Source organism: Coregonus lavaretus, assembly GCF_964263955.1.
Source record: "Coregonus lavaretus genome assembly, chromosome: 37".
In the NCBI taxonomy this organism is placed as follows: Eukaryota; Metazoa; Chordata; class Actinopteri; order Salmoniformes; family Salmonidae; genus Coregonus; species Coregonus lavaretus.
In genome coordinates this window covers 14102977-14130092 of record NC_140024.1, presented here as the reverse complement: position 1 = coordinate 14130092, position 27116 = coordinate 14102977, and the positions used below count along the sequence as shown (strand labels likewise).

General features: G+C 42.8%; 1 protein-coding gene across 1 annotated transcript; it reads left to right on the top strand.

Moving 5' to 3' along the window:
* The first annotated feature begins 86 nt into the window (after positions 1–86).
* Positions 87–26921, top strand: LOC311111451 (AP-1 complex subunit gamma-1-like). The gene is made up of 22 exons (XM_084154184.1): positions 87–176; positions 10102–10305; positions 10436–10560; positions 11971–12112; positions 12857–12953; positions 13635–13711; positions 14905–15000; positions 15104–15184; positions 15274–15428; positions 15542–15655; positions 17353–17493; positions 18031–18085; positions 18379–18501; positions 18754–18843; positions 18957–19081; positions 19201–19305; positions 19447–19588; positions 20236–20362; positions 20695–20790; positions 21020–21180; positions 21368–21466; positions 21718–26921. Exons 2-22 carry the CDS (start codon positions 10105–10107, stop codon positions 21817–21819), a joined length of 2454 nt encoding a protein of 817 aa, XP_084010310.1. The 5' UTR covers positions 87–176; positions 10102–10104; the 3' UTR covers positions 21820–26921.
* Positions 26922–27116: the final 195 nt, after the last annotated feature.

Genomic DNA, 27116 nt, shown 5'->3' with positions numbered 1-27116 from the left:
GGTCTTCGTTCCTTTTTGATTCCACAAACCTTTAAGTGTTTTTTTTTTCGGTGTAACCCTCCGCCTGCGGTAGAAGTGTTGAGGCTAGGAGAGCCACCATTTTGAATGTCTGGTCTGTTCCTCCCTCCGTCGCAAATAGAGAAGATTCAACCTATTTTTTGGTATCAATACGGCTAGTGAGTATAACTTTATACAAATATGTCAGTTAAACAGAGTTGTTTATTTGGATAATAGCTGAAAAGTCAGAACGACTTTGTCTTAAACCGCGGTGACAATAATGCATGTTGGCGCTGCATAGGATCGGAAGTGAGGCTGCGCTAACCAGCCAGTGCACCGGAGGGGTTGTCTGTCAGAGGTGTTAGCCTTGTGTCGGCTAGCTGGTATGCTTACCTGATCTGTACTTGTGCGATCATTAACCTTAGAAATCTGTTTTTATACTGAACTTTTACTTGCTTACACGCCTTCAATGTATGTCATTATTGCATTTGGTTATTTGCTGTGTAAGTCAAACGAGATGTACCGGTAACTATGTAGGGAAAGGTAGCTCTAGTTAGTTAGCGAATCCTACTAGCTATCTAATTTACTAGTTAAATCAGTGCGATTAAGGCCTCTTCGCGATTGTGTAGTTAGCTAGCTATGCTCTGTATGTTCACTTGCTAAAAGTGTTTAGGTCAAAGAAATTAAAGGCTGTAATTGAGCCAAGCTCGGCCTGAAATGGCATCTGCTCCGACGTTAGATTGCTAGTTAGTTCGTGCCAATGCTAACGTGACTATGCATAATATATTTGACAGGTGTGCGGTTAAATGTTCGTAAAGTATTGCGTTCAAGAGATGACTAGCAAGTTAACTCCCTTTCCGTGGGCTTGTGATCTAACGTAGCAAGCTAGCCACCCAACCCAGCTAACGTTACTAGCTAGCCAGCTACTTGGTATGCCGTATGTAGCTATGTAACGTTACCGACCATTGGTACGGACGTGTACCTAACTAGCCAATAACGTTAGCTAGCTACTTGGCTAACATAAACTTAGCTAGCGCAATACGATGACGTGTTCAAGTTTAACTGTTACTCATACCAACGCTTCAAATAAGATGTGTGTGTTATAACGTTACCTAGCTTGGGTGTAACAGTTGTAGCGTTGGCTGTTTCTACTTGGTTGCAATGAAGTCAAGGTTACTAACGTTACTTAAGCTAGCTAGCTACTATGGTCTTGTTGCCACTTAACGTTAACTAGCTAGCTACTATACTCACAGGGGAAGTTACATTGGATATGAATATGCTATTATGTCAGTTGTTTCCACACCTCGACAAGTGTCAATCCTCAAATGTGTTAGCTAGCTGTAGGTAACCTCCCTAATTTCTTCAGTTGTGCCATACCCCAGACTTCATTGACGATAAAAAAAAGGGTTATTATGCCACCTGCTTCACTTGTGATTATTAGGCAATGTATGTGCCATTACAGCCATTGGGTTGTTTATTTGAGCTAGCTTGTATCTGTGTAGACATGTTTATAGAAAATATTTTACTCCTTTTTAATTGTGATTTCCTGTTTCACTTTTGCCACCTCTTCTGTCAGTTGATTCTCCTGAACAGTCAACATCTGTGTCATATACTCAAATCGACTTGCTTTTTCATTGCATGTCATTCTTTCTATTTGCATTAAACCATCTGACAAGTGCCCATGTTACTACCTGCATTTTCAGCCTATTCACTGAAAGCTTTCTGTCTACAGTACACACATATATTGGTAGGCCAATACTTGGCTAAACAATGTAGGTCAATGTTTTGTATAAATATTCTGTCATACTACTTGCAGAATTGTTTGTATGTTGGAATGGAGGTAGAGGCCTGTTGTAACACCAATTAAATGCCTCGGTGAGAGCTTGGCTGAGCAGTGACAGCCAAATGAGTGGCAAAGAGAACAATATGCTGGGATATTGTGTAGAAAGGAGAGGTCCCTCTACAATGGTGGCTTTGAATTGTTTCTGTAGTTTAATGAGCTTAATCTGCACAACTTTGGGTAAGGAGGAAGTAAATTGTGGCACATACTTCTCTATACAGTTGCTGTATTATTGTATAGCGTTGGGGTTCTCAATTGGAAAGAGCCTCATTGATAGTGTTTGTTGTCTCTGGAGTCTGGACATTGGAAATGTATTGGCCTATGTCCCCAGTGGACTCTTCCGTGTGTTGAGGTTGTTTTCTCTTGCCACTGGTTGCTAGGCTCAGCGGGCTAGTTTAGCTTCTAGAGTCTCAGGAGAGGAATGGGCAATTCCATTCGCTCAGGAAATCTGCCACAGCAGGTGTCAGATATGGTCCCTTATGTGGATATATGAGGGTGTTGATAACAATCAGTCAATATATCATTATTATGTCTTCCTTTATGCCCATTTTCCCCCCAAAGCAGTCTTAAAAAACATGGTCAAACGCATCCGTATGCATGTGGAGGAGAATAGCCTAATTCTACTGGGACAGGAATAAGTTCAGGGGAGTTTGAGATGATCCCCCTCTAATTGATCAGGATAATGCCTCACGTCAGTCAGTCCATTTGACAGCAATGTTTGCATCACTTGGCTCAACCAAATGACCCAGTGTTGGCTGTCCAAGCTCCTGTGAAATATAGCGGGGCTAAAATATGTAGCGTTGGCCGCACAGCCGAACAGTACTATTTTTGTCCTGGGAGAGTAAGTAAGGCTGAGCAAAGCTGACGTTGGTGAGTGCTTCTTTGGTGGTTGCTGCCCAACAGTTCAGCAAGCTCAAACTTTCTCCACCTATGGTCTTCCTAATCCACCTATTGTGCTCAAACCTTCTCTCTGTCAAGTCTTGTACCCCAGACCAAACGCATCCTTTGCTCCAGCTTTTGGGGACATAATAAAGAAAAAGTCCAGTCTTTCATGTTGTAATTAATAGAAGAATGTGTGCATATAAAAGGTATTGCAACAATGTTGTAGAACAGAAATGTAATCAGTATTTGTTAGTCTAACAGAGACTGGATTTTCCATATCTTTTGTGTGCTCACGCTAATGAGTATAGAGGCTGATTGGGGCCTTTCGTTACTTGTCAAATGTCAGGCACAGGAAATATAAGCCTTTGTTTTGCGCGAGTCATTAAGCCTAGGTGCACTTTTTTTTAAATGACAGGCCTGAATGTGAGTTTTCATGATTCATTCATTTAAACGGATTCCTGGACAATAGGGTGTGAATTACTTTAAATCTATACTTTCTTGTACTAATTGGGAGCGACGGAGGTTGCTAATGCGTTGTGCCTAAGAACACCTCTAAGCCACGTACGATATACCATGGGATCTCATCTATGCTGCTCAGTCGCCATTTGAATGGTAATGGTAAGGAGGTAGTCCTAGTCCCCCTGCACCTCTGGAATGTGCACTGCCCTGACCTTCCATTCCACTTTGATCACTGTGAATTCTTACATTATCAACATACTGGCTCATGCAACTATGCTCCTTTCTCTGCACCTTCGTTGATACATTTTTTTTCCTCCAGACTCCACGGTAGGGCTGGGCAATATGGCCTAAAAATCATCTTTTTTTTTTTTTTTTTTTTTTTTTTTTTTTTACATATGGGCTTCACAATGTACACTACATGACCAAAAGTATGTGGATGCCTGCTCGTCAAACATCTCATTCCAAAATCATGGGCATTGATATGGAGTTGGTGCTCCCTTTGCTGCTATAACAACCTCCACTCTTCTTTGAAGGCTTTCCACTAGATGTTGGAACTTAGCTGCGGGGACTTGCTTCCATTCAGCCACAAGCATTAGTGAGGTCGGGCACTGATGTTGGGCGATTAGGCCTGTCTCACAGTCGGCGTTCCAATTCATCCCAAAGGTGTTCGATAGGGTTGAGGTCAGGGCTCAGTGCAGGCCAGTCAAGTTCTTCCACACTGATCTCGACAAACCATTTCTGTATGGACCTCGCTTTGTGCATGGGGGCATTGTCATGCTGAAACAGGAAAGGGCCTTCCCCAAACTGTTGCCACAGAGTTGGAAGCACATAATTGTCTAGAATGTCATGGTATGCTGTAGCATTAAGATTTCACTTCACTGGAACTAAGGGGCCTAGCCCAAACCATGAAAAACAGCCCCAGACCATTATTCCTCCTCCACCAAACTTTACAGTTGGGTACTATGCTTTCGGGCAGGTAGTGTTCTCCTGGCATCCGCCAAACGCGAGTCCAATGGTGGTGAGCTTTACACCACTCCAGCCTACACTTGGCATTGCGCATGGTGATCTTATGCTTGTGTGCGGCTGCTCGGCCATGGAAATCCACTTCATGAAGCTCTCGACGAACAGTTATTGCGCTTACGTTGCATTCAGTGGCAGTTTGGAACGCGCTTCAGCACTCGGCGGTGCCGTTCTGTTTGCTTGTGTGGCCTACCACTTCGCGGCTGAGCCGTTGTTGCTCCTAGACGTTTCCACTTCACAATAACAGCACTTACAGTTCACCGGAATAGCTCTAGCAGGGCAGACATTTTACAAACTGACTTGTTGGAAAGGTGGCATCCTATGACGGTGCCATGTTGAAAGTCACTGAGCTTTTCAGTAAGGCCATTCTACTGCCAATGTTTGTCTTTGGAGATTGCAGGCTGTGTGCTCGATTTTTATACACCGGTCAGCAACGGGTGAGGCTGAAATAGCCGAATCCACTCATTTGAAGGGGTGTCCACATACTTTTGTATATATAGTGTATATCGCGATTTAAAATATAATACAGTATCTTAATACGCTTTGTTATACAAGGTCAGACAGTCAGCAATAATCTAATGAATTCGGTGCTTGTGAAATTCTACCTAGGCTAAATATAAGCCTTCCACAACCATAAGACCCACTAATTATTTTATAACAATAGTTTAACCTGCTTTTTTTTGCAATAATCACTAAACTGGATTTCAAGTCTATGAAAATGCCCTTTTTGTTACAAATTGAACCTGAACCATGTGTAATGCACATTCACTAATAATGACTAACTTCTTGTAGCAAGCATTATAGAAAATCAACACAGGTCTCATAATCAATCTCTCAAGCACACATGCTAGTGAGTAGCCAGCTAATCTTTATATTTGAAGTGTAGCCAACTTGGACCTATTTGCTAGCTAACAAGGTAGAACAGTTGACTTGTTATGAACACACCCTTCTGTCCATCTCTAACTGTTTGAACAGTATGCTAGCCTGTCCACTTTGTTCAGATGTTGAAATCAAGTGGCCTAACTTATTTCTAAATGAGAACGAGTTGCCAATTCCTTATATAATTGTGTTTATTCATATTGCACATTTATGGTCCTCTGTAGCTCAATTGGTAGAGCATGGCGCTTGTAACGCCAGGGTAGTGGGTTCGATCCCCGGGACCACCCATACGTAAAAATGTATGCACACATGACTGTAAGTCGCTTTGGATAAAAGCGTCTGCTAAATGGCATATTATTATATTATTATAAAACACAGACTAGACCGCTAGTATTTACATCAAAAATGTAAATGTAATAACGGTCTTCTGTTAAAAGGCTGCTAGCGGTACAGCAATGCTGCGCGTGACAAATTGAGCCTTCATTTTCCAGAATCAATGTTAATTGATACTCCCACTTTAGTGTCTGCTCTGTGCGCAATTAAAACGTGTATCATTAGAATTCTGTTGGTCCAAACCTCAAATGCAAATAGCGAATTGAAACCGCTTGTCAGAGGAAGAAGTGATCTTTAATCTTTGTTGTTGTAAGTGGCAGGGGAAGGGGCTTTGTGTGTGAGTGAATGGGAAGGTGCACACAGCAGAGAAGGATGGAAAGAGACAAGACCAAAAAGACATGAGAACAAGCGGACAAACGTTCATAAAAAATAAAAATATATAACAACTTGATTCTTGTGATACAAGCATTTGGAATATCGCGCAAAAACATACATGCAAATTATTTTGATCGCCCAGCATTTGTCTCGGGGGCTGCATGGGTGCGTGCTTCTATACATGTATAACTATACTCATCTGCCAGTTTATTAGGTACACCACCCTGTTCCGAAAATGGATAAATCCTACAGACAGTGTGGCCTTGGCTTCCTATATAAAGCAGGCATCGAGGCATTCAGTTACTGTTCGATGAAACATTATAATGGTCAAAACAAGTGACTTAAGTGACTTTGAGCGTGGTGTGATCGTCGGTGCCAGGCGCGCCCGATCCAGTATCTCAGAAACGGCTGCCCTCCTGGGCTTTTCACACACGGCAGTGTCTAGGGTTTACCGAGAATGGTGTGACAAACAAAAAACATCAAGTCAGCGGCAGTCCTGTGGGGTAAAACAGCTTGTTGATGAGAGCGGTCAAAGGAGAGTGGCAAGAATCATACAAGCTGACAGGTGGGCCACAAACAAACAAATAGCAGCGCAGTACAACAGTGGTGTGCAGAACGGCATCTCGGAACGCACAACTGGTTGATCGTTGTCACGGATGGGCTATTGCAGCAGACGACCACACAGGGTTCCACTCCTATCAGCTAAAAACAAGAAGAAGGGGCTCCAGTGGGCACACGATCACCAACACTGGACAATTGAAGAGTGGAAAAACATTGCCTGGAACATGACGGCAAGTTTAGTTTACTTGAGTGGCCTGCACAGTCCCCAGACCTCAACCCAATAGAGCAGGGTTCTTCAATTCCGGTCCTGGAGGGCCGAAACACTTCTGTTTTTGATTTCTACCTGGTAGTTAATTGCACTCACCTGGTGTCCCAGGTCTGAATTAGCCCCTGATTAGAAGGAGAGGATGAAAAACAGAGGTGTTTCGGCCCTCCAGGACCGGAATTGAAGAACCCTGCAATAGAGCATCTTTGGGATGAGATGGAATGGGCTGTTTGCAGCATGAATGTACCGCCGTCCAATCTGCAGCATCTGCGTGATGCCATCGCGTCAGCATGGACCAACGCGGTTCTGACACCTAGTAGAACACCCAGAAGAATGCAGGCTGTTCTGGATTGGTGTACCTAATAAATTGGTGAGTGTAAGTTAACTATCTTAGATGTGCCAAATGAAATTATATCCGGCTCCAGCTATGCATTTGGTTTGCTAACTTGCTTGCTAAGGTGCTAGATGGCAAGATCAAGCTTCTTGGTTACAGCAGAGACATTCAATCCCCTCCTGGATTAAGATCCATGTTGCCTAAATAATAATATATATATTTTTTGAAATAGCACCACTTGTGTGCACTTCCGTTAGTACCGTATACCCAGGTATGATACAGAAACGGTATGAAAATCTGCATACCGCCCAACCTTAGTGAAATGTGCAGCACATGGAAGATGCTCAGTGTTTTAAAAAAAACTGTTGGACTGTTTAAGTATTAGTATTGGAAAAAGCCTTTGGTGTGATAACGACAACATCAGTTATTATTGGATTGTCTTTTCTCTGTTGGACCTCTTTCGTGTGTACGACACCAGCCTTTATATTTTCCCTTGTTCTAAGAGGGCCTCTGCTCTGTCCATTTAGCAGGTGCATTCTTTTTTCAGTAACAGCATCAGCTCAAAGGCGGCTAGATGCAGAAAATGGCTTTGTTCAGCAACTGATTACCGTCGTCCCTCTTGCTGTAACTGCTTAATTATGTTATCCATGCTAACAGATAAAAGCCATGCTTCTTTTGAGATTGGAAGCCATAAAGCACCCCTTCTCTACACGCAGGAGCCAGCGGTAATAACTTTCCCTGTTTGTTCTTGGCATAGTGCGCGTGATGGATCCCCTGTTGTGGCGGTGGTGCATTAACACGTACCCCTCTCACCAGGCCCTTCACTGCAATAAACAAGGCCTCCTCCAGACCCACTGCTGGTGCCAGGCCCTTGACCTTGTTCTGCCCACTCCATCCTGTCCAGGGTTTCTCTCACATCCTCTGTCACTGTGCTGTGTCTAGCTGTAGTACTGTAAGTGTACACTTCCTGAATGTACTACACTAGAGGATAGGCCGCAGTGTTAATTGCTCCAACTCAGGTGTTGAAAGTCAAACGTGTCAGTGCTGTAGGGGTTTCTGAAAGCAGGAAGTAGAGTTTGTTTAGCACACCCAATGACGTTGTGCCTTTGGAATGCCGAGATCTGTTGGCCTTTTGACGTGCGAGTCACTTCCTATGACTTGACATCTGTGTTTCATGTGTAGTTATTACACATTCATAGTTTCCCGTTCCAAGGGAGACCGCATATCCATGGCTCTCATTGTGCCAGTTTGTATAACTTCTTTCTATTTACTGAATCTTTAAGGCTAAAAGCCTATTGATCCATTTTGTCTCACTGTATCTCTTAACTGCCAAGAGAGCAATCCTTCCTATGTGTTTCCGGATTGCTCTCACACCACCACTGGGCTCATCCTCACTAGCAGACAGTTCAGAAGGATTGTGATGCAGCTCAGTGCTCATGCACCATTTACCCACAGAATTCCTGCAGGTTTAAACACAGAGTTTCTAATCCCAGAGGCGCAACATCGCGAGACTTTGGGAACGCTTGCGAAAAGGACCAAACAGACCAGGCCGGGGTTTGAGAATTCAATGAGAGAAGTGAAATTCTTCCTTAGTTGTTAAAAGTCTAAAGGCAACCTAGATTCTAGCAAATGTCTTAAGTAGTTGAACACGTTATTACTCCAACCTCGTGACAGTGACAAAGTGACACGTTTTCATTTTTGTCAAAAACTACTTTATATCGAAAGAGTGCCTTTGAGTTGACGGCCTGCACATCGACCCGATGACGTGTTTCTGCGCATGAGCTTAGCTAGCGAAAGTTTCCATGACATCACCTACAAGTGTGATTTGGGGATTTCTATTGGAGAAGCAGTTTTAGGCTATCTTTATACTGTACTCTTTGGTTTAAACCATCAAGGTCTCATTTACCTGTTGTATATTTGTTCCTCTGAAATAGGCATGAGACCGATTTAGTCAACTAGTGTACAGATCCAATATGCAGGCTTCTTCTTCTTGACCAGAGGCCACTTGACTGTGGTAGTGTGCAGATACAGACTAGGTGGTCAAAGCAAAGGACAAGCAACCTGCTGTACCTTGCAGGCCTCTGAAACCCAGGCTTTGCGATTGATTGTGAATGTTATACCACACAGGAAGTCTACTTATCAAATAGGAAGTAGGACAGTGTATTTGTAATTATCATCTTGCAGCCTACCCATTTAAAAACAAATCAAATCCCTCTATCTCTAATGAGTCAGACACATTAATGGGGTGAGAGATTATATGCTTCTGTCTAATCATTCAATTCTGATTGCATCCTCTCATGGAGCAGCGTTCTTGTTAGAATGGGAGTACATTAGTAACATCAGAGGCACGGTACTGTGAGTTCTCTTGTGTTTGCCAGGTGTGTACCTGGTTGATGTTTTAGAAATGGCGCACTGTGCTCCTATTATTCCTCTCTTGTCTGGCTGCATGTAAATACTGGAGAAGGTCATCTCACCTCCATGCATGTGACCCTTCAATATTTAATCACCCTCCACTGGTTTGAAACCTTAGTGCTCTCTTCTGAAGCTTCTGAGCAAGGATTTGAATTTCACCTATCATTCTCCTTTTACTTGTCAAACTTAAGGCTGTACTCACCGAACAATGCTAATTTGCTATTCAAATATTTTTCATCTAATAGGCTACCAAAAAGACCATTGCAAGAGTATGCATGTATCTTCTAGAATGAATGAGCGCCCATGGCCTCCTAATCAACTCTTGTAATAACTACATTGAGCTATACAGAAGTGGTGGTCAGGTGATTTACTAGCCCCCCAGCTACGTGCAATTTAATTCAGAAATGCATACAGACAGACAGACACTCTGTGGACCCACCATCACCCCAGGCATTTTTCTTTCATTCGTGTTAATGCATTTTCCCTCTTTATTTACATTTTACTTCTGTAGTAACGCCATAAGCAATACAAATGTTGGAGAAACAAAAAAGTTACTCATGTAATTTCTTCACACTTTCATAATGACATAGGCCTACTTTCACCTACTGGTTGTCAGATTAGAATATGACTTTGCAGTATGGCCCTTGATAAAAAAAAGTGCAGCAGTTGGCTCTCGCCCAGCCAGTGCCTTCCCCTCACCAAGGCCACCTGTGCCAACATGTTTAGTTTCTCCGTGTTTTCCAGAGGATGCCAGCGCCGATCAGACTGCGGGAGCTGATCCGGACCATCCGGACGGCTCGGACCCAGGCAGAGGAGCGCGAGATGATCCAGAAAGAGTGTGCTGCCATACGCTCATCCTTCAGAGAGGAAGACAACACTTACCGCTGTAGAAATGTGGCTAAGCTACTCTATATGCACATGCTGGGCTACCCAGCACACTTTGGGCAGGTAAGTTTAAAAATAAGACTATGTTCTTAATTTATTAACCAACATCTGTGAGTGTCTTCTTGTTCCTGGCAGTGAATGTGTGTCTCGCTAAAGAGAGCAGTTTTGTGAACGAATGAGTTTTGTTTTCCAGCTGGAGTGCCTGAAGTTGATTGCATCCCAGAAGTTCACTGACAAGCGAATAGGGTACTTGGGAGCCATGCTACTGTTGGACGAGAGGCAGGACGTCCATCTACTAATGACAAACTGCATCAAGAAGTAAGACAGGCCAAAACCGCATTGGCTCAAACATACACTATCCTGACAGGAACAGCTGCTTATTTGTAGTGTGGGAGTAGAGATAAGTGATGTTCACCAACGCCAGTATTCTGTTAATGCCTGAAATGTTAGTCATGAGTTGTCCTCTCGCCAGCAGCGTGTGCTGATGATGTTTGATACGGAAACAGCCCCATAACCTGCCGGACCAGCTGTTGCGTATTTTTCTCAATCTCTTCCTCTAGTGCACATTTTTCTTCTTTCCTGTCTCATCTGCTCTATCCTTCGTCGTCCCTTTTACCCTCCTCTTCCTGTCTGTCTTATACTTTTTTCCCTCAGTCTTCCCCCTTTCTCTTCTACATCTCAGCTCCATCCTATATCTCTGATCTATTATCTCCCTACGAGCTGGGACTCCATTCTATATCTTTGATCTATTATCTCCCCACGAGCTGGGACTCCATCCTATATCTCTGACCTATTATCTCCCTACGAGCTGGGACTCCATCCTATATCTCTGACCTATTATCTCCCTACGAGCTGGGACTCCATCCTATATCTCTGATCTATTATCTCCCTACGAGCTGGGACTCCATTCTATATCTTTGATCTATTATCTCCCCACGAGCTGGGACTCCATCCTATATCTCTGACCTATTATCTCCCTACGAGCTGGGACTCCATCCTATATCTCTGATCTATTATCTCCCCACGAGCTGGGACTCCATCCTATATCTCTGATCTATTATCTCCCTACGAGCTGGGACTCCAGACTATATCTCTGATCTATTATCTCCCTACGAGCTGGGACTCCATTCTATATCTCTGATCTATTATCTCCCTACGAGCTGGGACTCCATCCTATATCTCTGATCTATTATCTCCCTACGAGCTGGGACTCCATTCTATATCTCTGATATATTATCTCCCCACGAGCTGGGACTCCATCCTATATCTCTGATCTATTATCTCCCTACGAGCTGGGACTCCAGACTATATCTCTGATCTATTATCTCCCTACGAGCTGGGACTCCATTCTATATCTCTGATCTATTATCTCCCCACGAGCTGGGACTCAGCCTGAGATCCTCTGGCAGGGCACTGTTGACCATTCCAAAGTCTAGGTTGAAAACAAAAGGAGACCGGGCATTTGCCATTAGGGCACTTAGACTTTGGCTTGCAGATTCAGTGCCTGTTTTTAAATCCCTGCTGAAGACACACCTTTCTAAAGATGCTTTTAATGTATGATTTCAATGTATGATTTTAATTAGCTATATTTTTTTCATTCTCCTTCCTCCTATCTTTATTTGTTTGTTAGTACTTTTATTATTTTATGATGTGAAGCACTTTATACGCTATATAAATAAAGTTATTATTATCTGCTATCCACTCATTCTTCCCCCTCTCCTTCCTCAGTGATCTGAATCACAGCACACAGTATGTCCAGGGCCTGGCCTTGTGCACCCTGGGCTGCATGGGCTCCTCAGAGATGTGTCGAGACCTGGCTGGAGAGGTGGAGAAGCTGCTCAAAACATCCAACTCCTACCTGAGGAAAAAGGTACCTACCTCTCATTCTCACCTAGCCCACATTCACTCTTTACAAAGAGGTGTTGGTCAGGTGATCAGTTTGAAGTGCGTTAGCAGACCTGCCAACGTGCACTCATTTTGCGTACCATGCACACAATTTGAGGTCAAAGTACGCTGGTATGAAAAACTACCCTAAAATACGCTTCTATTGGTACAACCGTCTGAAGTTGGAGCTGATCCAATCAGGACTTGGGCGAGGAGAAAACATCTCCAGCCTGCCCCCCATAGTCGTAGTAGTCTATTATTTTATTTCAGCTCATGAAACATGAGACCAACACTTTATATGCTGTGTTTTATATTTTTGTTCAGTATAATTTAAGACTAGGTTTCAGGAAATGGCAGTTTAAAGGTTTTTAAAAATTGCAAAATGCTCCCAACTTCCTGAGGGGGAAGTTGACTGACCCGCTCCGGACCTCCCCTATACCTATACATATTTATAGTTAGCTACTGAAGAGCAGCCAATTACCAAGTACCCATAAGTCTATAGCCTACCATTCCTACTGAGACTGTCTTCTGCCAACATCATTGTTAGGCAAAAAATAAGCTGCATTTTGCCTATGATTTGAGCAGTGTGGGTGTTGCGCGCGCCGTCGTGGGGGCAGGGGGTGCCGCCGCCCCGCTGAAGTCGTACTCATAACAATTATTCACGGTTGGCAGGTCTGCGTTAGCATGTCACAGTTGAGCACTTTGGAAAACATTACCATTTTGTCCCCAGGCAGCGTTGTGTGCAGTCCACGTCATCAGGAAGGTCCCAGAGCTGATGGAGATGTTCCTCCCAGCCACAAAAAACCTGCTGAGCGAGAAGAACCACGGTGAGACAACAGGGGCTGGGGGCAACTGTGTCCTGCACAGAGAGCATTGGGTTTGGTCACTCACAGATAAAATGGGGATGCTGTGTCCTTCAAAGGGAAAATTGGTCTGGTGCCCTCTACACAGTTTAAATGTCCTTCAGTGAAAAGAGCTGGATTAATGACTGTGTCCTGATGAGCTGTGGGACTGCTGCGTCCTTCACAGCAGGCAGGGGTGTCATAGTACAATGGCTGATGTTCTGACAGCTTTATAAAGCGGCACTCTTGTCAGAACCAACGTTACCACTTCGAATATGTTTCTAAACAAGTTTGATAGATGAAGTTTGCCCTAGACACTAAGGTCAGTTTTGTGTTTTCCCCCTCAATGGTCAAGGTAAGGATTTGGGGAGGGTAAGTTGATGCTAGATATAAACCTGTAGTCGTCTTTGTAGTGCTAAAATAGGGCTTAATGACGTTTAAACTGACACTTACTAAGAGTGAGATTCCAGATTATAAACCACCACAACGGAGCCAGCAAACAGAGTTTCCCCCATAGACTGTGTTCCTTATTTTAGTGACAATGCTGTGACATTGCTAAAACATTGACTCCCAGGGAATTGGCAAGGAAATGTGTGCACATTTTGTGAACTACTACTGTTCACCAGAAATGCTGTTTGTAGACTGGTTTCTCTTTGTCTCCTTAAGGTGTTCTCCACACTTCTGTTGTCCTCCTCACTGAAATGTGTGAAAGAAGTCCTGACATGCTCTTACACTTCAGAAAGGTATGGATAGCCACGATCTAATTAGCTGAAATTACTACTATCAAGAGTTTTTGGGTAACAGCGTAACACATCAGCAAATCTTTAGGGAGTTAATTAAGCATTTGTCTTAAACTCACTCTACATTTCATTCTCTCTGTGTATTCATTTTCCTTTCACTATGACTGTTTTAAATATACTTCAAACATATTTTGCCTTTTGAAACCTTTTTCCCATAAGGTTTGCTCCACATTCAAAGTAGGCCTATGTCTCAGTCGTATCTCCTTGCCTCGCTTCTTTCCTTGCTGTATCTCTAGTGGTTTTGTACCTCTTTCCCTTAGCCGTAAACAACCTCCAGCCAGCCTCCCACACCTCATGTTCATGATCAAAACATTACTTTGAGCTCTCTCTAAAAGTGAATCTTTTCCCTAACATCTACCTCATATTTTTTCTGTCATTTGTCTTTGTTACAATTCCTGCATTGTGTTAGAATGAGAAGGTAAGAGTACATTCTGGTTTCATAGCTGGTGCATGCTGTAACTAGTAATCACTTCACACGGTCACTGTAGATGTAATCAAATCTGTGTTCTGTAAAGTTCCTTTTTGTGTTTTTAATTTCTTTGACTTTTACAGCGGTCATATGTTGGTGTTCTCTTTTGATATCATGACAGGAATTTTTTTATGTTTCTTAGACATCTCTCACTATTGTTAATGTGTCATCATTAACCTAATGTATAACTCATTTGATCATTGTATGTTGAAAACAACATGATGGGTCTGTTTTCAATTGATCACCTCCGGTGTTCTCACTAGACACCGATGGTTTTATGTCTGTTAAAAGGGGGGATATGTGACTGTATGCATACAAATATATATTTAAGAAAAATATATTCGCATTGTTGCAAATTGTCTATGAATACTCTTGCCTAGCATTCCTGGTAAGAATTATGATTAGGTTACTATTTCATCCAGATGTGATTGAATGTGACATCACAGTTCGATTTAGCTTTTCAAAACCGAACAAACCGAATGTTTTCATACAATCAATGTTGTCTTGACTACCATGATTAAATCAAGAGAATGTAAAGAATAACTGCACATTCTACAAAATACTTTGTCAAGTTATTTCAGTAACAAGGTAGTACACTGATTCCTCAGAAATAAAGACCTTGACCCTTGATGGCACCCCCCCTCTCCTGTTTGTTGGTCTTTTGTAGTTGGTTCCACAGCTGGTGAGAATCCTGAAGAACCTGATCATGTCTGGATACTCTCCTGAGCACGACGTGTCTGGCATCAGTGACCCCTTCTTGCAGGTGAGACCTTTGACCTTGTGATTCGTGCCAATCATTTGATCTTACTCCTCTGTAACATAAACTTGGCTAGGCCAGTCAGTGATGACCCTTGTCTTCATTGCAGGTGCGGATATTGAGACTATTGCGAATTCTGGGCAGGAGTGATGATGACTCAAGTGAAGCAATGAATGACATTCTTGCACAGGTGATAATATAGGTTAATCAATAGGACTCAAGGCTTACTGCCCTAGATATTGCTTTACAATCAGACTAATGGTTTCTTCACCCTTGTAGGTGGCAACCAACACCGAGACCAGTAAAAATGTAGGCAATGCAATCCTCTACGAGACAGTACTGACCATAATGGACATCAAATCAGAAAGTGGATTGAGGGTGTTGGCCATCAACATACTGGGACGCTTCCTTCTCAACAATGACAAAAATATTAGGTAAGTAAAACACTTGGGCAACTAATTCATTGAATGATCTGAACAGGTCATCAAAGTCCCAGGTAATATAACACTTAATGTGACTTTATGGTGTCTTTTTGTCCACTCTCAAGATATGTGGCACTGACGTCCCTACTGAAGACGGTACAGACGGACCACAATGCAGTGCAGAGGCATCGGAGCACCATTGTGGACTGTCTAAAAGACCTGGATGTGTCCATCAAGAGGTGAGACCTACACCTAAATGAGGAGAACATGAGTGACATACAGTATAGACATTAGTACATAACACACTAGTAAAACACACTGCTAGTCACTGTACATACAGTGAGGGGAAAAAAAGTATTTGATCCCCTGCTGATTTTGTACGTTTGCCCACTGACAAAGACATGATAAGTCTATAATTTTAATGGTAGGTGTATTTGAACAGTGAGAGACAGAATAACAACAAAAAAATCCAGAAAAACGCATGTAAAAAATTTTTTATAAATTGATTTGCATTTTAATGAGGGAAATAAGTATTTGACCCCTCTGCAAAACATGACTTAGTACTTGGTGACAAAACCCTTGTTGGCAATCAGAGGTCAGACGTTTCTTGTAGTTGGCCACCAGGTTTGCACACATCTCAGGAGGGATTTTGTTCCACTCCTCTTTGCAGATCTTCTCCAAGTCATTAAGGTTTCGAGGCTGACGTTTAGCAACTCGAACCTTCAGCTCCCTCCACAGATTTTCTATGGGATTAAGGTCTGGAGACTGACTAGGCCACTCCAGGACCTTAATGTGCTTCTTCTTGAGCCACTCCTTTGTTGCCTTGGCCATGTGTTTTGGGTCATTGTCATGCTGGAATACCCATCCACGACCCATTTTCAATGCCCTGGCTGAGGGAAGGAGGTTCTCACCCAAGATTTGACGGTACATGGCCCCGTCCATCGTCCCATTGATGCGGTGAAGTTGTCCTGTCCCCTTAGCAGAAAAACACCCCCAAAGCATAATGTTTCCACCTCCATGTTTGACGGTGGGGATGGTGTTCTTGGGGTCATAGGCAGCATTCCTCCTCCTCTGAATCATTCATATGTTCATTGGCAAACATCAGACGGCCCTGTCTATGTGCTTTCTTGAGCAGGGGGACCTTGCGGGCGCTGCAGGATTTCAGTCCTTCACGGCGTAGTGTGTTACCAATTGTTTTCTTGGTGACTATGGTCCCAGCTGCCTTGAGATCATTGACAAGGTCCTCCTGTGTAGTTCTGGGCTGATTCCTCACCCTTCTCATGATCATTGCAACTCCACGAGGTGAGATCTTGCATGGAGCCCCAGGCAGAGGGAGATTGACAAGTATTTTGCGTTTCTTCCATTTGCGAATAATCGCACCAACTGTTGTCACCTTCTCACCAAGCTGCTTGGCGATGGTCTTGTAGCCCATTCCAGCCTTGTGTAGGTCTACAATCTTGTCCCTGACATCCTTGGAGAGCTCTTTGGTCTTGGCCATGGTGGAGAGTTTGGAATCTGATTGATTGCTTCTGTGGACAGGTGTCTTTTTATACAGGTAACAAGCTGAGATTAGGAGCACTCCCTTTAAGAGTGTGCTACTAATCTCAGCTCGTTACCTGTATAAAAGATACCTGGGAGCCAGAAATCTTTCTGACTGAGAGGGGGTCAAATACTTATTTCCCTCATTAAAATGCAAATCAATTTATAACATTTTTTACATGCGTTTATCTGGATTATTTTGTTGTTATTCTGTCTCTCACTGTTCAAATAAACCTACCATTAAAAATAGACTGTTCATTTCTTTGTCAGTGGGCAAACGTACAAAATCAGCAGGGGATCAAATACTTTTTTCCCTCACTGTACATTTCTGCACAAAATAAGGGTCAGAAGATGTAGAGATTTCCTTGGCTTATCGTCCTCCCATTCTCCTCGGTAGGCGTGCGATGGAGCTGAGCTTCGCCCTGGTGAATGGGAACAACATCCGAGGCATGATGAAGGAGCTGCTCTACTTCCTGGACTCCTGTGACCCAGAATTCAAAGCGGACTGTGCGTCTGGAGTCTTCTTGGCTGCAGAGAAGTAAGGCTCTGGGGTGTGGTCCAGTTAGAGCTGGAAGATCCGTAGAGATCAGGCTTTGCCAATCAGAAGGCTCTTGCTAGTTCCATAGCAACATTAAGCAGTTGCACCATGTGAAACCGTTCTCAACATTATCTCGTGGCTTGTAGGTCTTTACCACCTCATTTCGTTTGTATTGGCCGTTGCTCAGCAGTTGTAGTAGTGGTTCGAGAGGTAAGAGGAGAAGGATTAGTAGTGATGGTAAGAGAGGCCATGGCAGCAGTAGTTTCTGCATGTGGGCTGCTGACACAGATCCTGACTGAACGCCTCAAGCACCTCAAATGATTAACTATTGTTTCGGCTACCTTTGGTTACTGTGTATGGCTTACTTATTAAAATGCTGTATGATGATAAAATGAGTGATCCATCGTCAGAGCATGACATTGTTGATACCATATTTTCTGACAGCATAAACCTCAGTCCAACCTTTTTGAGTTCATGGTTATGTGATTCTCTGCTCTGTGTAATGCAGAGGTGACTGATGCGTGTTCTGTGTCACAGGTATGCGCCTTCAAAAAGATGGCACATTGACACCATCATGCGAGTCTTGACAACGGTATGTACAATTTCATCAAATACTTTTCTTTTGGTTGACTCAGCACATATTATGGTAAAAAAAATATATATATGTGCTTGACTGTTGAGTGACGAATCCTTGAGTGATCCATCGACTGAAAACTACAAATGATGATCTCATCATATCTGACAACAGCCTCTTTTTACCATCTTAGACACTTTATAGTGTCTAGTCTTGAAAGTGTTTTTGTTGCTGACCCTATACAAAATGATCATCTGCCTCATTGTCCATTTTGAGACAGGTTTCTTTTAACAACACCTTTTTGTGTCTAGGCGGGGAGCTATGTCCGAGACGACTCCGTCCCCAACCTCATCCAGCTCATCACCAACAGTGTGGAGATGCATGCCTACACGGTGCAGAGACTCTACAAAGCCCTACTGGATGACATCTCACAGGTCCGAGACATCTCTGGTCACACACGTCATACACACGCCTTGTGTGATTAGGAGAAACACACATTGAAACGTAGCCCAGTAACTAGACAAAAAAAGAGGAACCTGACAATGAATATGTTGATTGAAACGTTATTGGATCACTAAAGATCACAGGAAGTAGCAAACAGTGTGTGGATGTTTCCCTTCCTCTCTGAGGAGGATTGGTTACAGTGAATCTGATCTATCTGAAGTATAAGCGTTTGTCTCCCATAGCAACCTCTGGTCCAGGTGTCATCCTGGTGTATAGGGGAGTATGGAGACCTGCTGTTATCTGGACAGTGTGAGGAGGAGGAGCCCATCCAGGTAGACCTCCTGAAGCACTCAATCACCTCAACTATTTCATCTACAACGTTACACACAACCTGTCTACGTGTACTGCCGACCCCCAGAAGTTGAAATTCCTTCCTTTGCAACAGGTGACAGAGGATGAAGTCCTGGATGTTTTAGAAGGTCTTCTTGTGTCTAACTTGTCCACCCCTGTAACCCGGGGTTACTCCCTCACTGCCATCATGAAGCTGTCTACTCGCTTCAGCAGTGTCAAGTGAGTCCAACAGTGTTGAGCAGAGAGAATATCCAACAGGTTATGATGATATCCCTTAGCTTTGAAATGAATGGCAGGATGCACACTCAAGGTGAACATGTTTGTCTTTAAATCTCCAGCCGAATCAAGAAGGTGGTGTCAATATACGGCAGCAGCATCGACGTGGAGCTGCAACAGAGAGCTGTGGAGTACAATGCACTTTTCAAGAAATATGATCACATGAGGTGATTATACACCAAAATGTATTCCCATTCATTACAAGCACTTTTCTGTAGAAATGATTGGTGCTTCCCTTGTTTAGTTACCATTAAGTCAAGGAAATTGACCTATTTCCTTCTCCCATCTCATTCTCTTCCTCTCTGAAGGCCTGCTTTACTAGAGCGAATGCCCATCATGGAGAAAACCGCCTCCAATGGCCATACAGAGATTGTGCAGACCAATGGGGAGACAGAGCCCTCGGTGCCTGACACAAAACACCCGCCCCTAGTCACCCAGCCAGCAAACCAGGTGAGGGCCAGGTCACATGACATCTGTACTTACGACTGCTGGGAGGTTTTCTTTCACAGAAAATGTGGAGCTGAATTAATGGATCAACATTTGGGAACTGATTCAATCCATATCGCCGAAGTTCAGCGTTATACTCACTTGTAATGTAAAGGTAATTTCCAATTGAGCTGACATATGCAGCAGCTTTTATCGTGAATGCAGTCTTTGCTGATGCGGGAACATTGTCTTTAAATGTATATTGAGGTGTAGCGCAGATCTTCAGCGATACGAATTGAATCGAGCCCTTAAGCTCTTTAAAACGCACGAATGCACGCACACAAACATTCTTTAAGTTTTGATTGCTATTCATGTGGTGAAAGTCCACAAATCAGTGAGTCTGCTAATGCTTTTACACACTGATCAAACAAGGACCCCTGCTGGTAAGAAAATTAAAAACTGCTGGGCATATCAATCTACAGATTAATATGAAGTCGTCTACATTTTCCTTTGTAGACTTCTGACTTGAGTGAAAAAATATTTTACAATCTTTCATGTTTTTAAATCGTAAATCAGATGTTATTCAGGGCACCGTTGTTTTGTCCAAATCCTTCCTACATTCCAGGTTTAATCTACATGTGATTTCTGATTTGGTTTCTCTTCTGTTCCAGGCTAATGACTTGTTAGACCTGCTGGGAGGTAATGATGTGGTGACTGTGATCCAGACCACCCTGCCCACCAAGCCTGCCTCGGCTGGAGGAGAGCTGCTCGACCTGCTGGGGGACCTCTCACTGTCTGGTAGGACCACAGTCTCTCTCTTTCCTTTTCTTTCTGTCTCTCCTATTTCCCTCCAGCCCAAAGCACAGGTGGACCAACCGGGGTCCTTGGTCAGGGCAACTTGATTGGTTTCTTTTTCTCTTTCATAGCAGTGTCTCTCCACCACCTATTCTCCCTGTCACCCTCCCTGCACCTTCCTTCATATAGAAACCACATGAGTCACTCCACATCCTGCTTGACTTGGTCAGGAATCAACTTGTCTTGTGAGCTATCACCAATGGTATCACTGTTATGTCTGTGTGTGGTTCCCTGTACCCTGTTGGAACCCCCTGTGTTGTTGTCCCCCTCCCTAGGTGGTCCAGCTCCTGCCCCCTCTGTGCCCATCTCCCAGCCCCCCTTCCTCCTGGATGGCCTCTCCTCACAGCCCCTGTTTAATGATATTTCAGCAGGTGAGAGCTAGCGCTCATCAGTGAAGCTTTCAAATTTCTCATTTGATCCAAATCCAACCACTCTCCCACCATGTTGTTTAGAAAGCTGTCACTACTCCAGAGTACTCTATGTATCCCTTTTAAAACAATGCGACCTTATAGAAGTTCCTACAATGTTTTTGGGGGGTTATGATGTTTGGTACTACTTTTTCACTCTGAATTGTATTGACCTATGTGTTCTTGTCTTTAGCTATTCCCCCCATGACAGCGTATAGCAAGAATGGCCTGAAAATAGAGTTCACCTTTGAGAGGGCCAACCCGAACCCGAACATAGCAGTCATCACTATCCACGCCACCAACACCACCGAGGCTGACATGACAGAGTTTGTTTTCCAGGCTGCAGTACCAAAGGTGAGCCATGACTGGACAGTCACATTTGTATAACTATGTAATATTAAGAAAAATATGTGTGGGTCTATGATTGACCTCTGTAGCGATGTACAGTTTACTGAAGGTTGCGAATATTCAGGTGCAGGTGTCCTACGAAGCAGACTAGGCAGGAGCAGTATTTGATGCTCTCTGTGTCCCTCTCCTTCAGACATTCCAGCTGCAGCTCTTGTCCCCTAGCAGTAATATTGTCCCAGCGCTCAACCAGGGAAGCGTCACACAGGTCATCAGAGTTCTCAACCCACAGAAGGTAAGATATGTTCCTGTTTGTCCTCATCTTCCTCCTTGTCCTCACATTCTTATTGGTGCTATCAGAGATATTTAGTGCAGAGGGGTCCTATAGAGTTAACTCGCTCCCTGTGTAAACAAGCTTCTAATAGCAGGAGGTGTCATTGAAGACGTATGACAGATCATTAAAGTTGTTTTATCTCTGGATCAGCTCAACTAGACATTGAGTAGTTCATATTGCTTTAATAAACATGTCTTTCTCATGATTTACAGCAACCACTGCGCATGAGGGTCAAGCTGACGTACACCCACATCGGCTCACCTGTCCAAGACCTGGCCGAGGTCAACAACTTCCCTCCTCAGTCCTGGCAATGATGACCGTGCCCCCTCGCTCTTAAAGACACCGCCAAGGGAACTATGGGAAAGACTCTCCTCTCCCCTCCCTTACCCCGACTGATCCCCCTGTGACATCACTGCAGACTGCTGCCCTGGGGTTGCATGGGAAGCAGCGGAATTTCTAACACACACAAAAAGATGGTATGAAGACCATGATGACGACAACAGCAACAACAACGGCAATGACGATAGACATCACCAGAAATATGTGAAAACATATCCATTTACTAACCCTTCTTTTCCTTGATTGGTTTCACCTCAATCTGTCTGCTTTGCAGTTGCCACTATTTCCATCTCCTCACCCCCTCAATGCACGTATGCCCACATTGCACTCGCTGTGGTACGACCCTACCCTCTAAGCTGCCGCCGTCGTAGAAAAGAGCTGTTGGCTATGAGCACTTGTTAAATCCATCTGTTTTTCTTTTGTTTCATGTTTAATCTTAGTTATTTAACATGGGTAGGTTTTTTAAACCTATTTTCAAGCTTGAATGAGATGCAACTTAACTCTATGAAATTTGCACACTGTCCAGTCACCACTTTCCCAATTGGGTTTGGAAACTTAGAGTACTGTGGCTCTCAGTAATGAATCTAGTTTGGTCTCCAAAGTGACTATAACACATTCTGTTATAAAGATCTCCAGCTCTATGCTTCAAATGCAAGGTCTTCGGTTGCAGTACAAAGGTTAATCTTTCGTGGACAGATTCTGCGTGTAAACCGAAGAATCTGTCACGACGGGATGGAATGCGTAGGATCAGTTTTCGTCACTGATTATTTGGAGGTGTCAGGATTGGCCGAAGGTGGTGCTTAAACTTCGACTGCTTCACTCATGTGGGGAAATTAGTGGAAGTGGTGGGTGGGGGGCTTTGGCTAAGAGTTTCCTTTTGCGAGGGTGGAGACGTCGCAAACCGGAACTCCCAATTTCTAACACGTATGGACCCACAACGACATCACGCAGCTCACTAAATTACGCAAGATTTTAGTTCTGGGTTAACCGAGATTATACAAACATTCACATTATGACTTTTTCCAGTTGTACCGGGCCTGCTCTTTTACATCCATTAACTTTGGCAGCAGAAAAGGTTTTAAAGACCCAGAGCACTTAATTTGACCCTCCATCTCATGAGTGATTTTAAAAGGCAAGAGATATGTTGAGTCGTTTTGAATTACATCCGTTTTCTCTGTTGAAGTCAGTTTGAGAGTTGTTTGAATCCCATTCACCTTGGTTGGCCAGAAAGGCCTCTCAGCAGGATTGAGATATTGTAAATGGATAAAGTGCATATTTCGAAGGATGGAGTTTATTTGTTTGTCATGGGCTGGTAAACACACAGTATGGTTCCATGTTCGTTAGTTTGGTCAGCAGTTTGGTAGCCATAGTACGGCGCTATCTTGTAAACGTTTATTCATGCCATCTTGTTAAATTCCACTGTTAATTGCTTAGATCAAGCTGAGGTTATTGAAGCAATATGGATATTGTATATCAGTGCAGGTCTGAGACACATCTTAGTTATAGGCAAATCCTTAAACAGAGATTCATTGAATATATTAACTTTGGAAGTATTCAATCTTCCATGCATCTGAACAAACAGCCTGAAATGTAATATTCACAGCTTTGGGACGTCAAAACGTATGTCCCTTTTTAGACTATTAACCTGGCTGGACATAGCCAGCCTAGAGACATCGTGGACGTACATGTAAATTAAGTCTATTTGGAATGTAGTTATATGCACTGAATGCGTTTTCTTTTCAGTCTTTTTCTGTGGCTCTCCTCTTCTTTGAGGGCGCTGGCCATTTTGTTGGCACTATTTTTGTGGTTGTATGATTTGTTTTTTGCAGTGATTTGACTTAAACATTATTGCCTGATATCAAAATGATGTGCCTTTTGACATAACTAGATGAAGTCCCTAAACTGGTCTCATCTGATCTGTGTGAGGAGGGTTTGTGTGTCAGGGAGTGCTTATTGTGGGTTATATCCTGCCTAAAGAGCAGGCAAGACAGACAGGCTGGATGAAGGAAGGAGTCGAAGAAGAATGTGACCTTTTATTTTAGAGACATCTCACTCTCTGAGTTTCTAGCATTTAGAGTGGAAATTATGTAGTCGGATATCAGTGTAGCTTGCTGTGTGGTGACTGTTGGTGTGATTCTTTGGCTGTCATACTTCTCCAAATCAGGTTCCCGACCAAGCTGTCAGAAACATTAACCTGAATACCTCAATGTTTTCTCTTCCTGTTAACTATCAACAGTACAGTACCTGGATAGCTGTATTTAGTCTTGTGTATGATCTGCAATCAAGTGGGCACCTGTAAGACATCTCATTACTAACAAGCTTAGCTGCCCAATGATGCTGTATGTGTTCAGACCTTCAGATGTTCAATATACTTCCTGATATTCACTATGCTACACTATCAAACTGTTGTGACCAAATCGGAGATGCTATTAGCTTTGGGAATAAGCTTTGGAAATATTTTTGAGCAATGATATGTGTATATGGAGAAAATGATTTCATTCTGTTAACTTTTTTTTAACTAAATGCTATATATGCTTTTTCTGTACATATTGAGGGCTTTTATGATTCGTCAATTGTCCTATCTTTCTTCCCTTTTTTTAGATACCAACCATTTTCTAAGACTTCCAATTAATCACGGTGTATATTGTCTGAATAGATCTTAGTCAACATTATGGTCTAAAGAAAAGACTTCCCTATTTCATCAGTCATCGCAAAAGATGTATAATCGGCTGCCTGTACATTGTATATAATTGTAAAACTAAACAAAGAAAAGATGATCAAATGAAATAAAAACCCATTTGAAGACTTCTACAGATTAGCTAGGGACTATAATTGTATACATATATGTAAAAAAAGAATCATCTTGAAACGATGCAAATGAGCTGCATTCTCTTCATATTCTTAAAGATTGGATGTATCATCTTTTTTTTCTTCTTTTTGCTGATTTAGTGGGTGAGTAGGCTGCTATTGGTTTCTTATAGATGTCGACTTAAGGTTTGGTTGGGCAGAACTGGTGTTGTCTGTGAGTGATGTACTGTACGACTGAGAGGTCTGTGAGCTGAGCACGGTGACCGAGGTGGCACCTTGTCTGTATTCGTGGTCTTCAGAAAGGCCTAATCTGTTTTCAAATGCTCCTTAAGAGGAGTATGCCTCTTGCTAAGACGCTGGAACACCTCCCTTGGCCTGTAATGTGCTTTGTTTTTTTCTCTCCCCAGCAAAAGTAATTGGATATAATTAATGCTGTCAGACATGCAAGCTAATTAATGGACGGATGACCTACCTACATTGCACATGGTCCTTCTAAGAGAGAGATTCTCATTGTTGGCCCCCTTTTTAAGTCTCGTATTGGCAGGTCTCTGTGTTGTTTTCCGCCGGTCTTATAGATCCTCTCCCCATTCATCTGGCATCTCACCTCCCCACGTTAATTGTATTGGATTTCAGAGACATGAGAATGGGCCCTGAGTTTCTCTGAAGTGTTGAGTGAGGTCGTTTTTTTACCCTTGTGATGCTGTTGCACATACCTTTTATTGTAAGGTGGGGAGTGAATATCCTGAGTATTATCAGGCTATGAGAGGTTTCATCTGTGTGTGGTATATGATTCATTAAGTAGTAAGGGCTTGTCCTTTCTTGGGGTTGACAGATACAAGGTGCTCTTGGCTGCCTGTTATCATCCACTCTATTACTGGGTCTGTTCATCGCTCCTGGTGACTGTCTTACGGACTGGTTTGTACGGCTCATAGAGAGCAGAGAATAGGCCTGGTTCTGTTACAGGGAACTGGCCAGCGGGGCAGTTGAAGTTCAGGCTCTCTAAGATGAAATATGATCCTTTCTATTTATTGAAATCCAATTCAAAAATCAGGACTGAAGTGTGAGGCTGATCTCTCTGCTGTGTGTATTGCCTTTTGGTGTCTACATTTTTTTTCAGAAGACCTGTAATCTTGATGCAGTGCTGCTTGACCTGTCCTTGAGATATGACTCAACTATAACACTGAGCTGAAGCTGCATGTTAGCTGTGCTGTGAGCTACTTTCCACAAGGGGGAGCTGGTCAAGATAGAAGGCTGTAGGGAAGGGAAAGATATCTCATACTTGTACCTTGTCTTGAATGTTTTGTTTTTATCGGTTCGATTCCAGCATGACCCTCTGTCAATCATGTTTGACCAGTTAACGCTTTTAAGGATACAGTGCCCCCATATAGTTTTAAATGAGAAATGCATATGAAGGTGAAATCCCATTGGCTTGGACACTGCATCTTAAAAAGGACATTTGTAAAGGAAAGAACCCCTCAGAGGTCTGATCAGCTTTTGAAGCGTTTTGTTTGTCTAATCAGCCAGTATACGTGTGTGTAAATATCTCTTGAGTGTGTTGGCATGTCTTGCTACACTCACCTGGTAGGACATGACATTGGCTGCAATGATTTCAATTCACAACTTCTGAGCTGCATGTGAGAACCAATGTAAATAGTCTCATTTCTACTCTTTACGTAATCCTCTTTTTGAAATGTAAGAAAAGTTCACAGTTTTCAACAAATCCACCACACCACCTTGTTGGGTTGTACATTTGAAAATGTTGAGTTAAAGCACGGAATTCCGGTTTTATTTTATAGGGTGGAAGGGGTTAAAAGTGCACACCACTCATTCAGATGTAATTGTTTTTTACTTCTATATTTGGCCAGGTGAATTCTCTGTGTGTAAAGGGGTTTGAAGGAGCATCTGACTTTAGCCACTGTTATCCCTTTCCCTGTGAAATCATAAATAAGGCGTCCATTGTACTTTTGAAAGAGAATCTGTATATGTAACGCTAAATGTATCCCGACTATACAACAACATATCTGATTTGAGAAGGGGAGAAAAAAAAACATTTTTGAAATTCACTTTTCCAGACAGGTTTAACATTTTGAACTGAATCCCTTGTCTTCAAGGTGGGTGTGAATGGACAGAAAATATGAATAATGATGATGATGATTAAAGATGAACGGCTGTAAACTACATGGGATATTTTAGACTTATGTGTATTATTGTCTTTGGGTTGGAGAAAATGATGATCAAGAGTATAAATAAAAAGTCAAACAAAATTGTTGACCGGACTCATTCATTCATCAACTCTTATACACTGAACAAAAATATAAACGCAACATGTAAAGTGTTGGTCCTATGTTTCATGAGATGAAATAAAAGATCCCAGAAATGTTCCATATGCACAAAAAGCGTATTTCTCTCTAATTTTGTGTACATGTGTTTACATCCCTGTTAGTGAGCATTTCTCCTTTGCCAA

Coding starts and splice junctions, on each gene's coding strand:
- LOC311111451 (XM_084154184.1), top strand. CDS start 10,105: ATGCCAGCGCCGATCAGACTGCGGGAGCTGATCCGGACCATCCGGACG. Junction 15,001..15,103: donor TCAGTGACCCCTTCTTGCAG/GTGAGACCTTTG, acceptor TCTTCATTGCAG/GTGCGGATATTGAGACTATT. Junction 19,082..19,200: donor ACTCGCTTCAGCAGTGTCAA/GTGAGTCCAACA, acceptor TTAAATCTCCAG/CCGAATCAAGAAGGTGGTGT.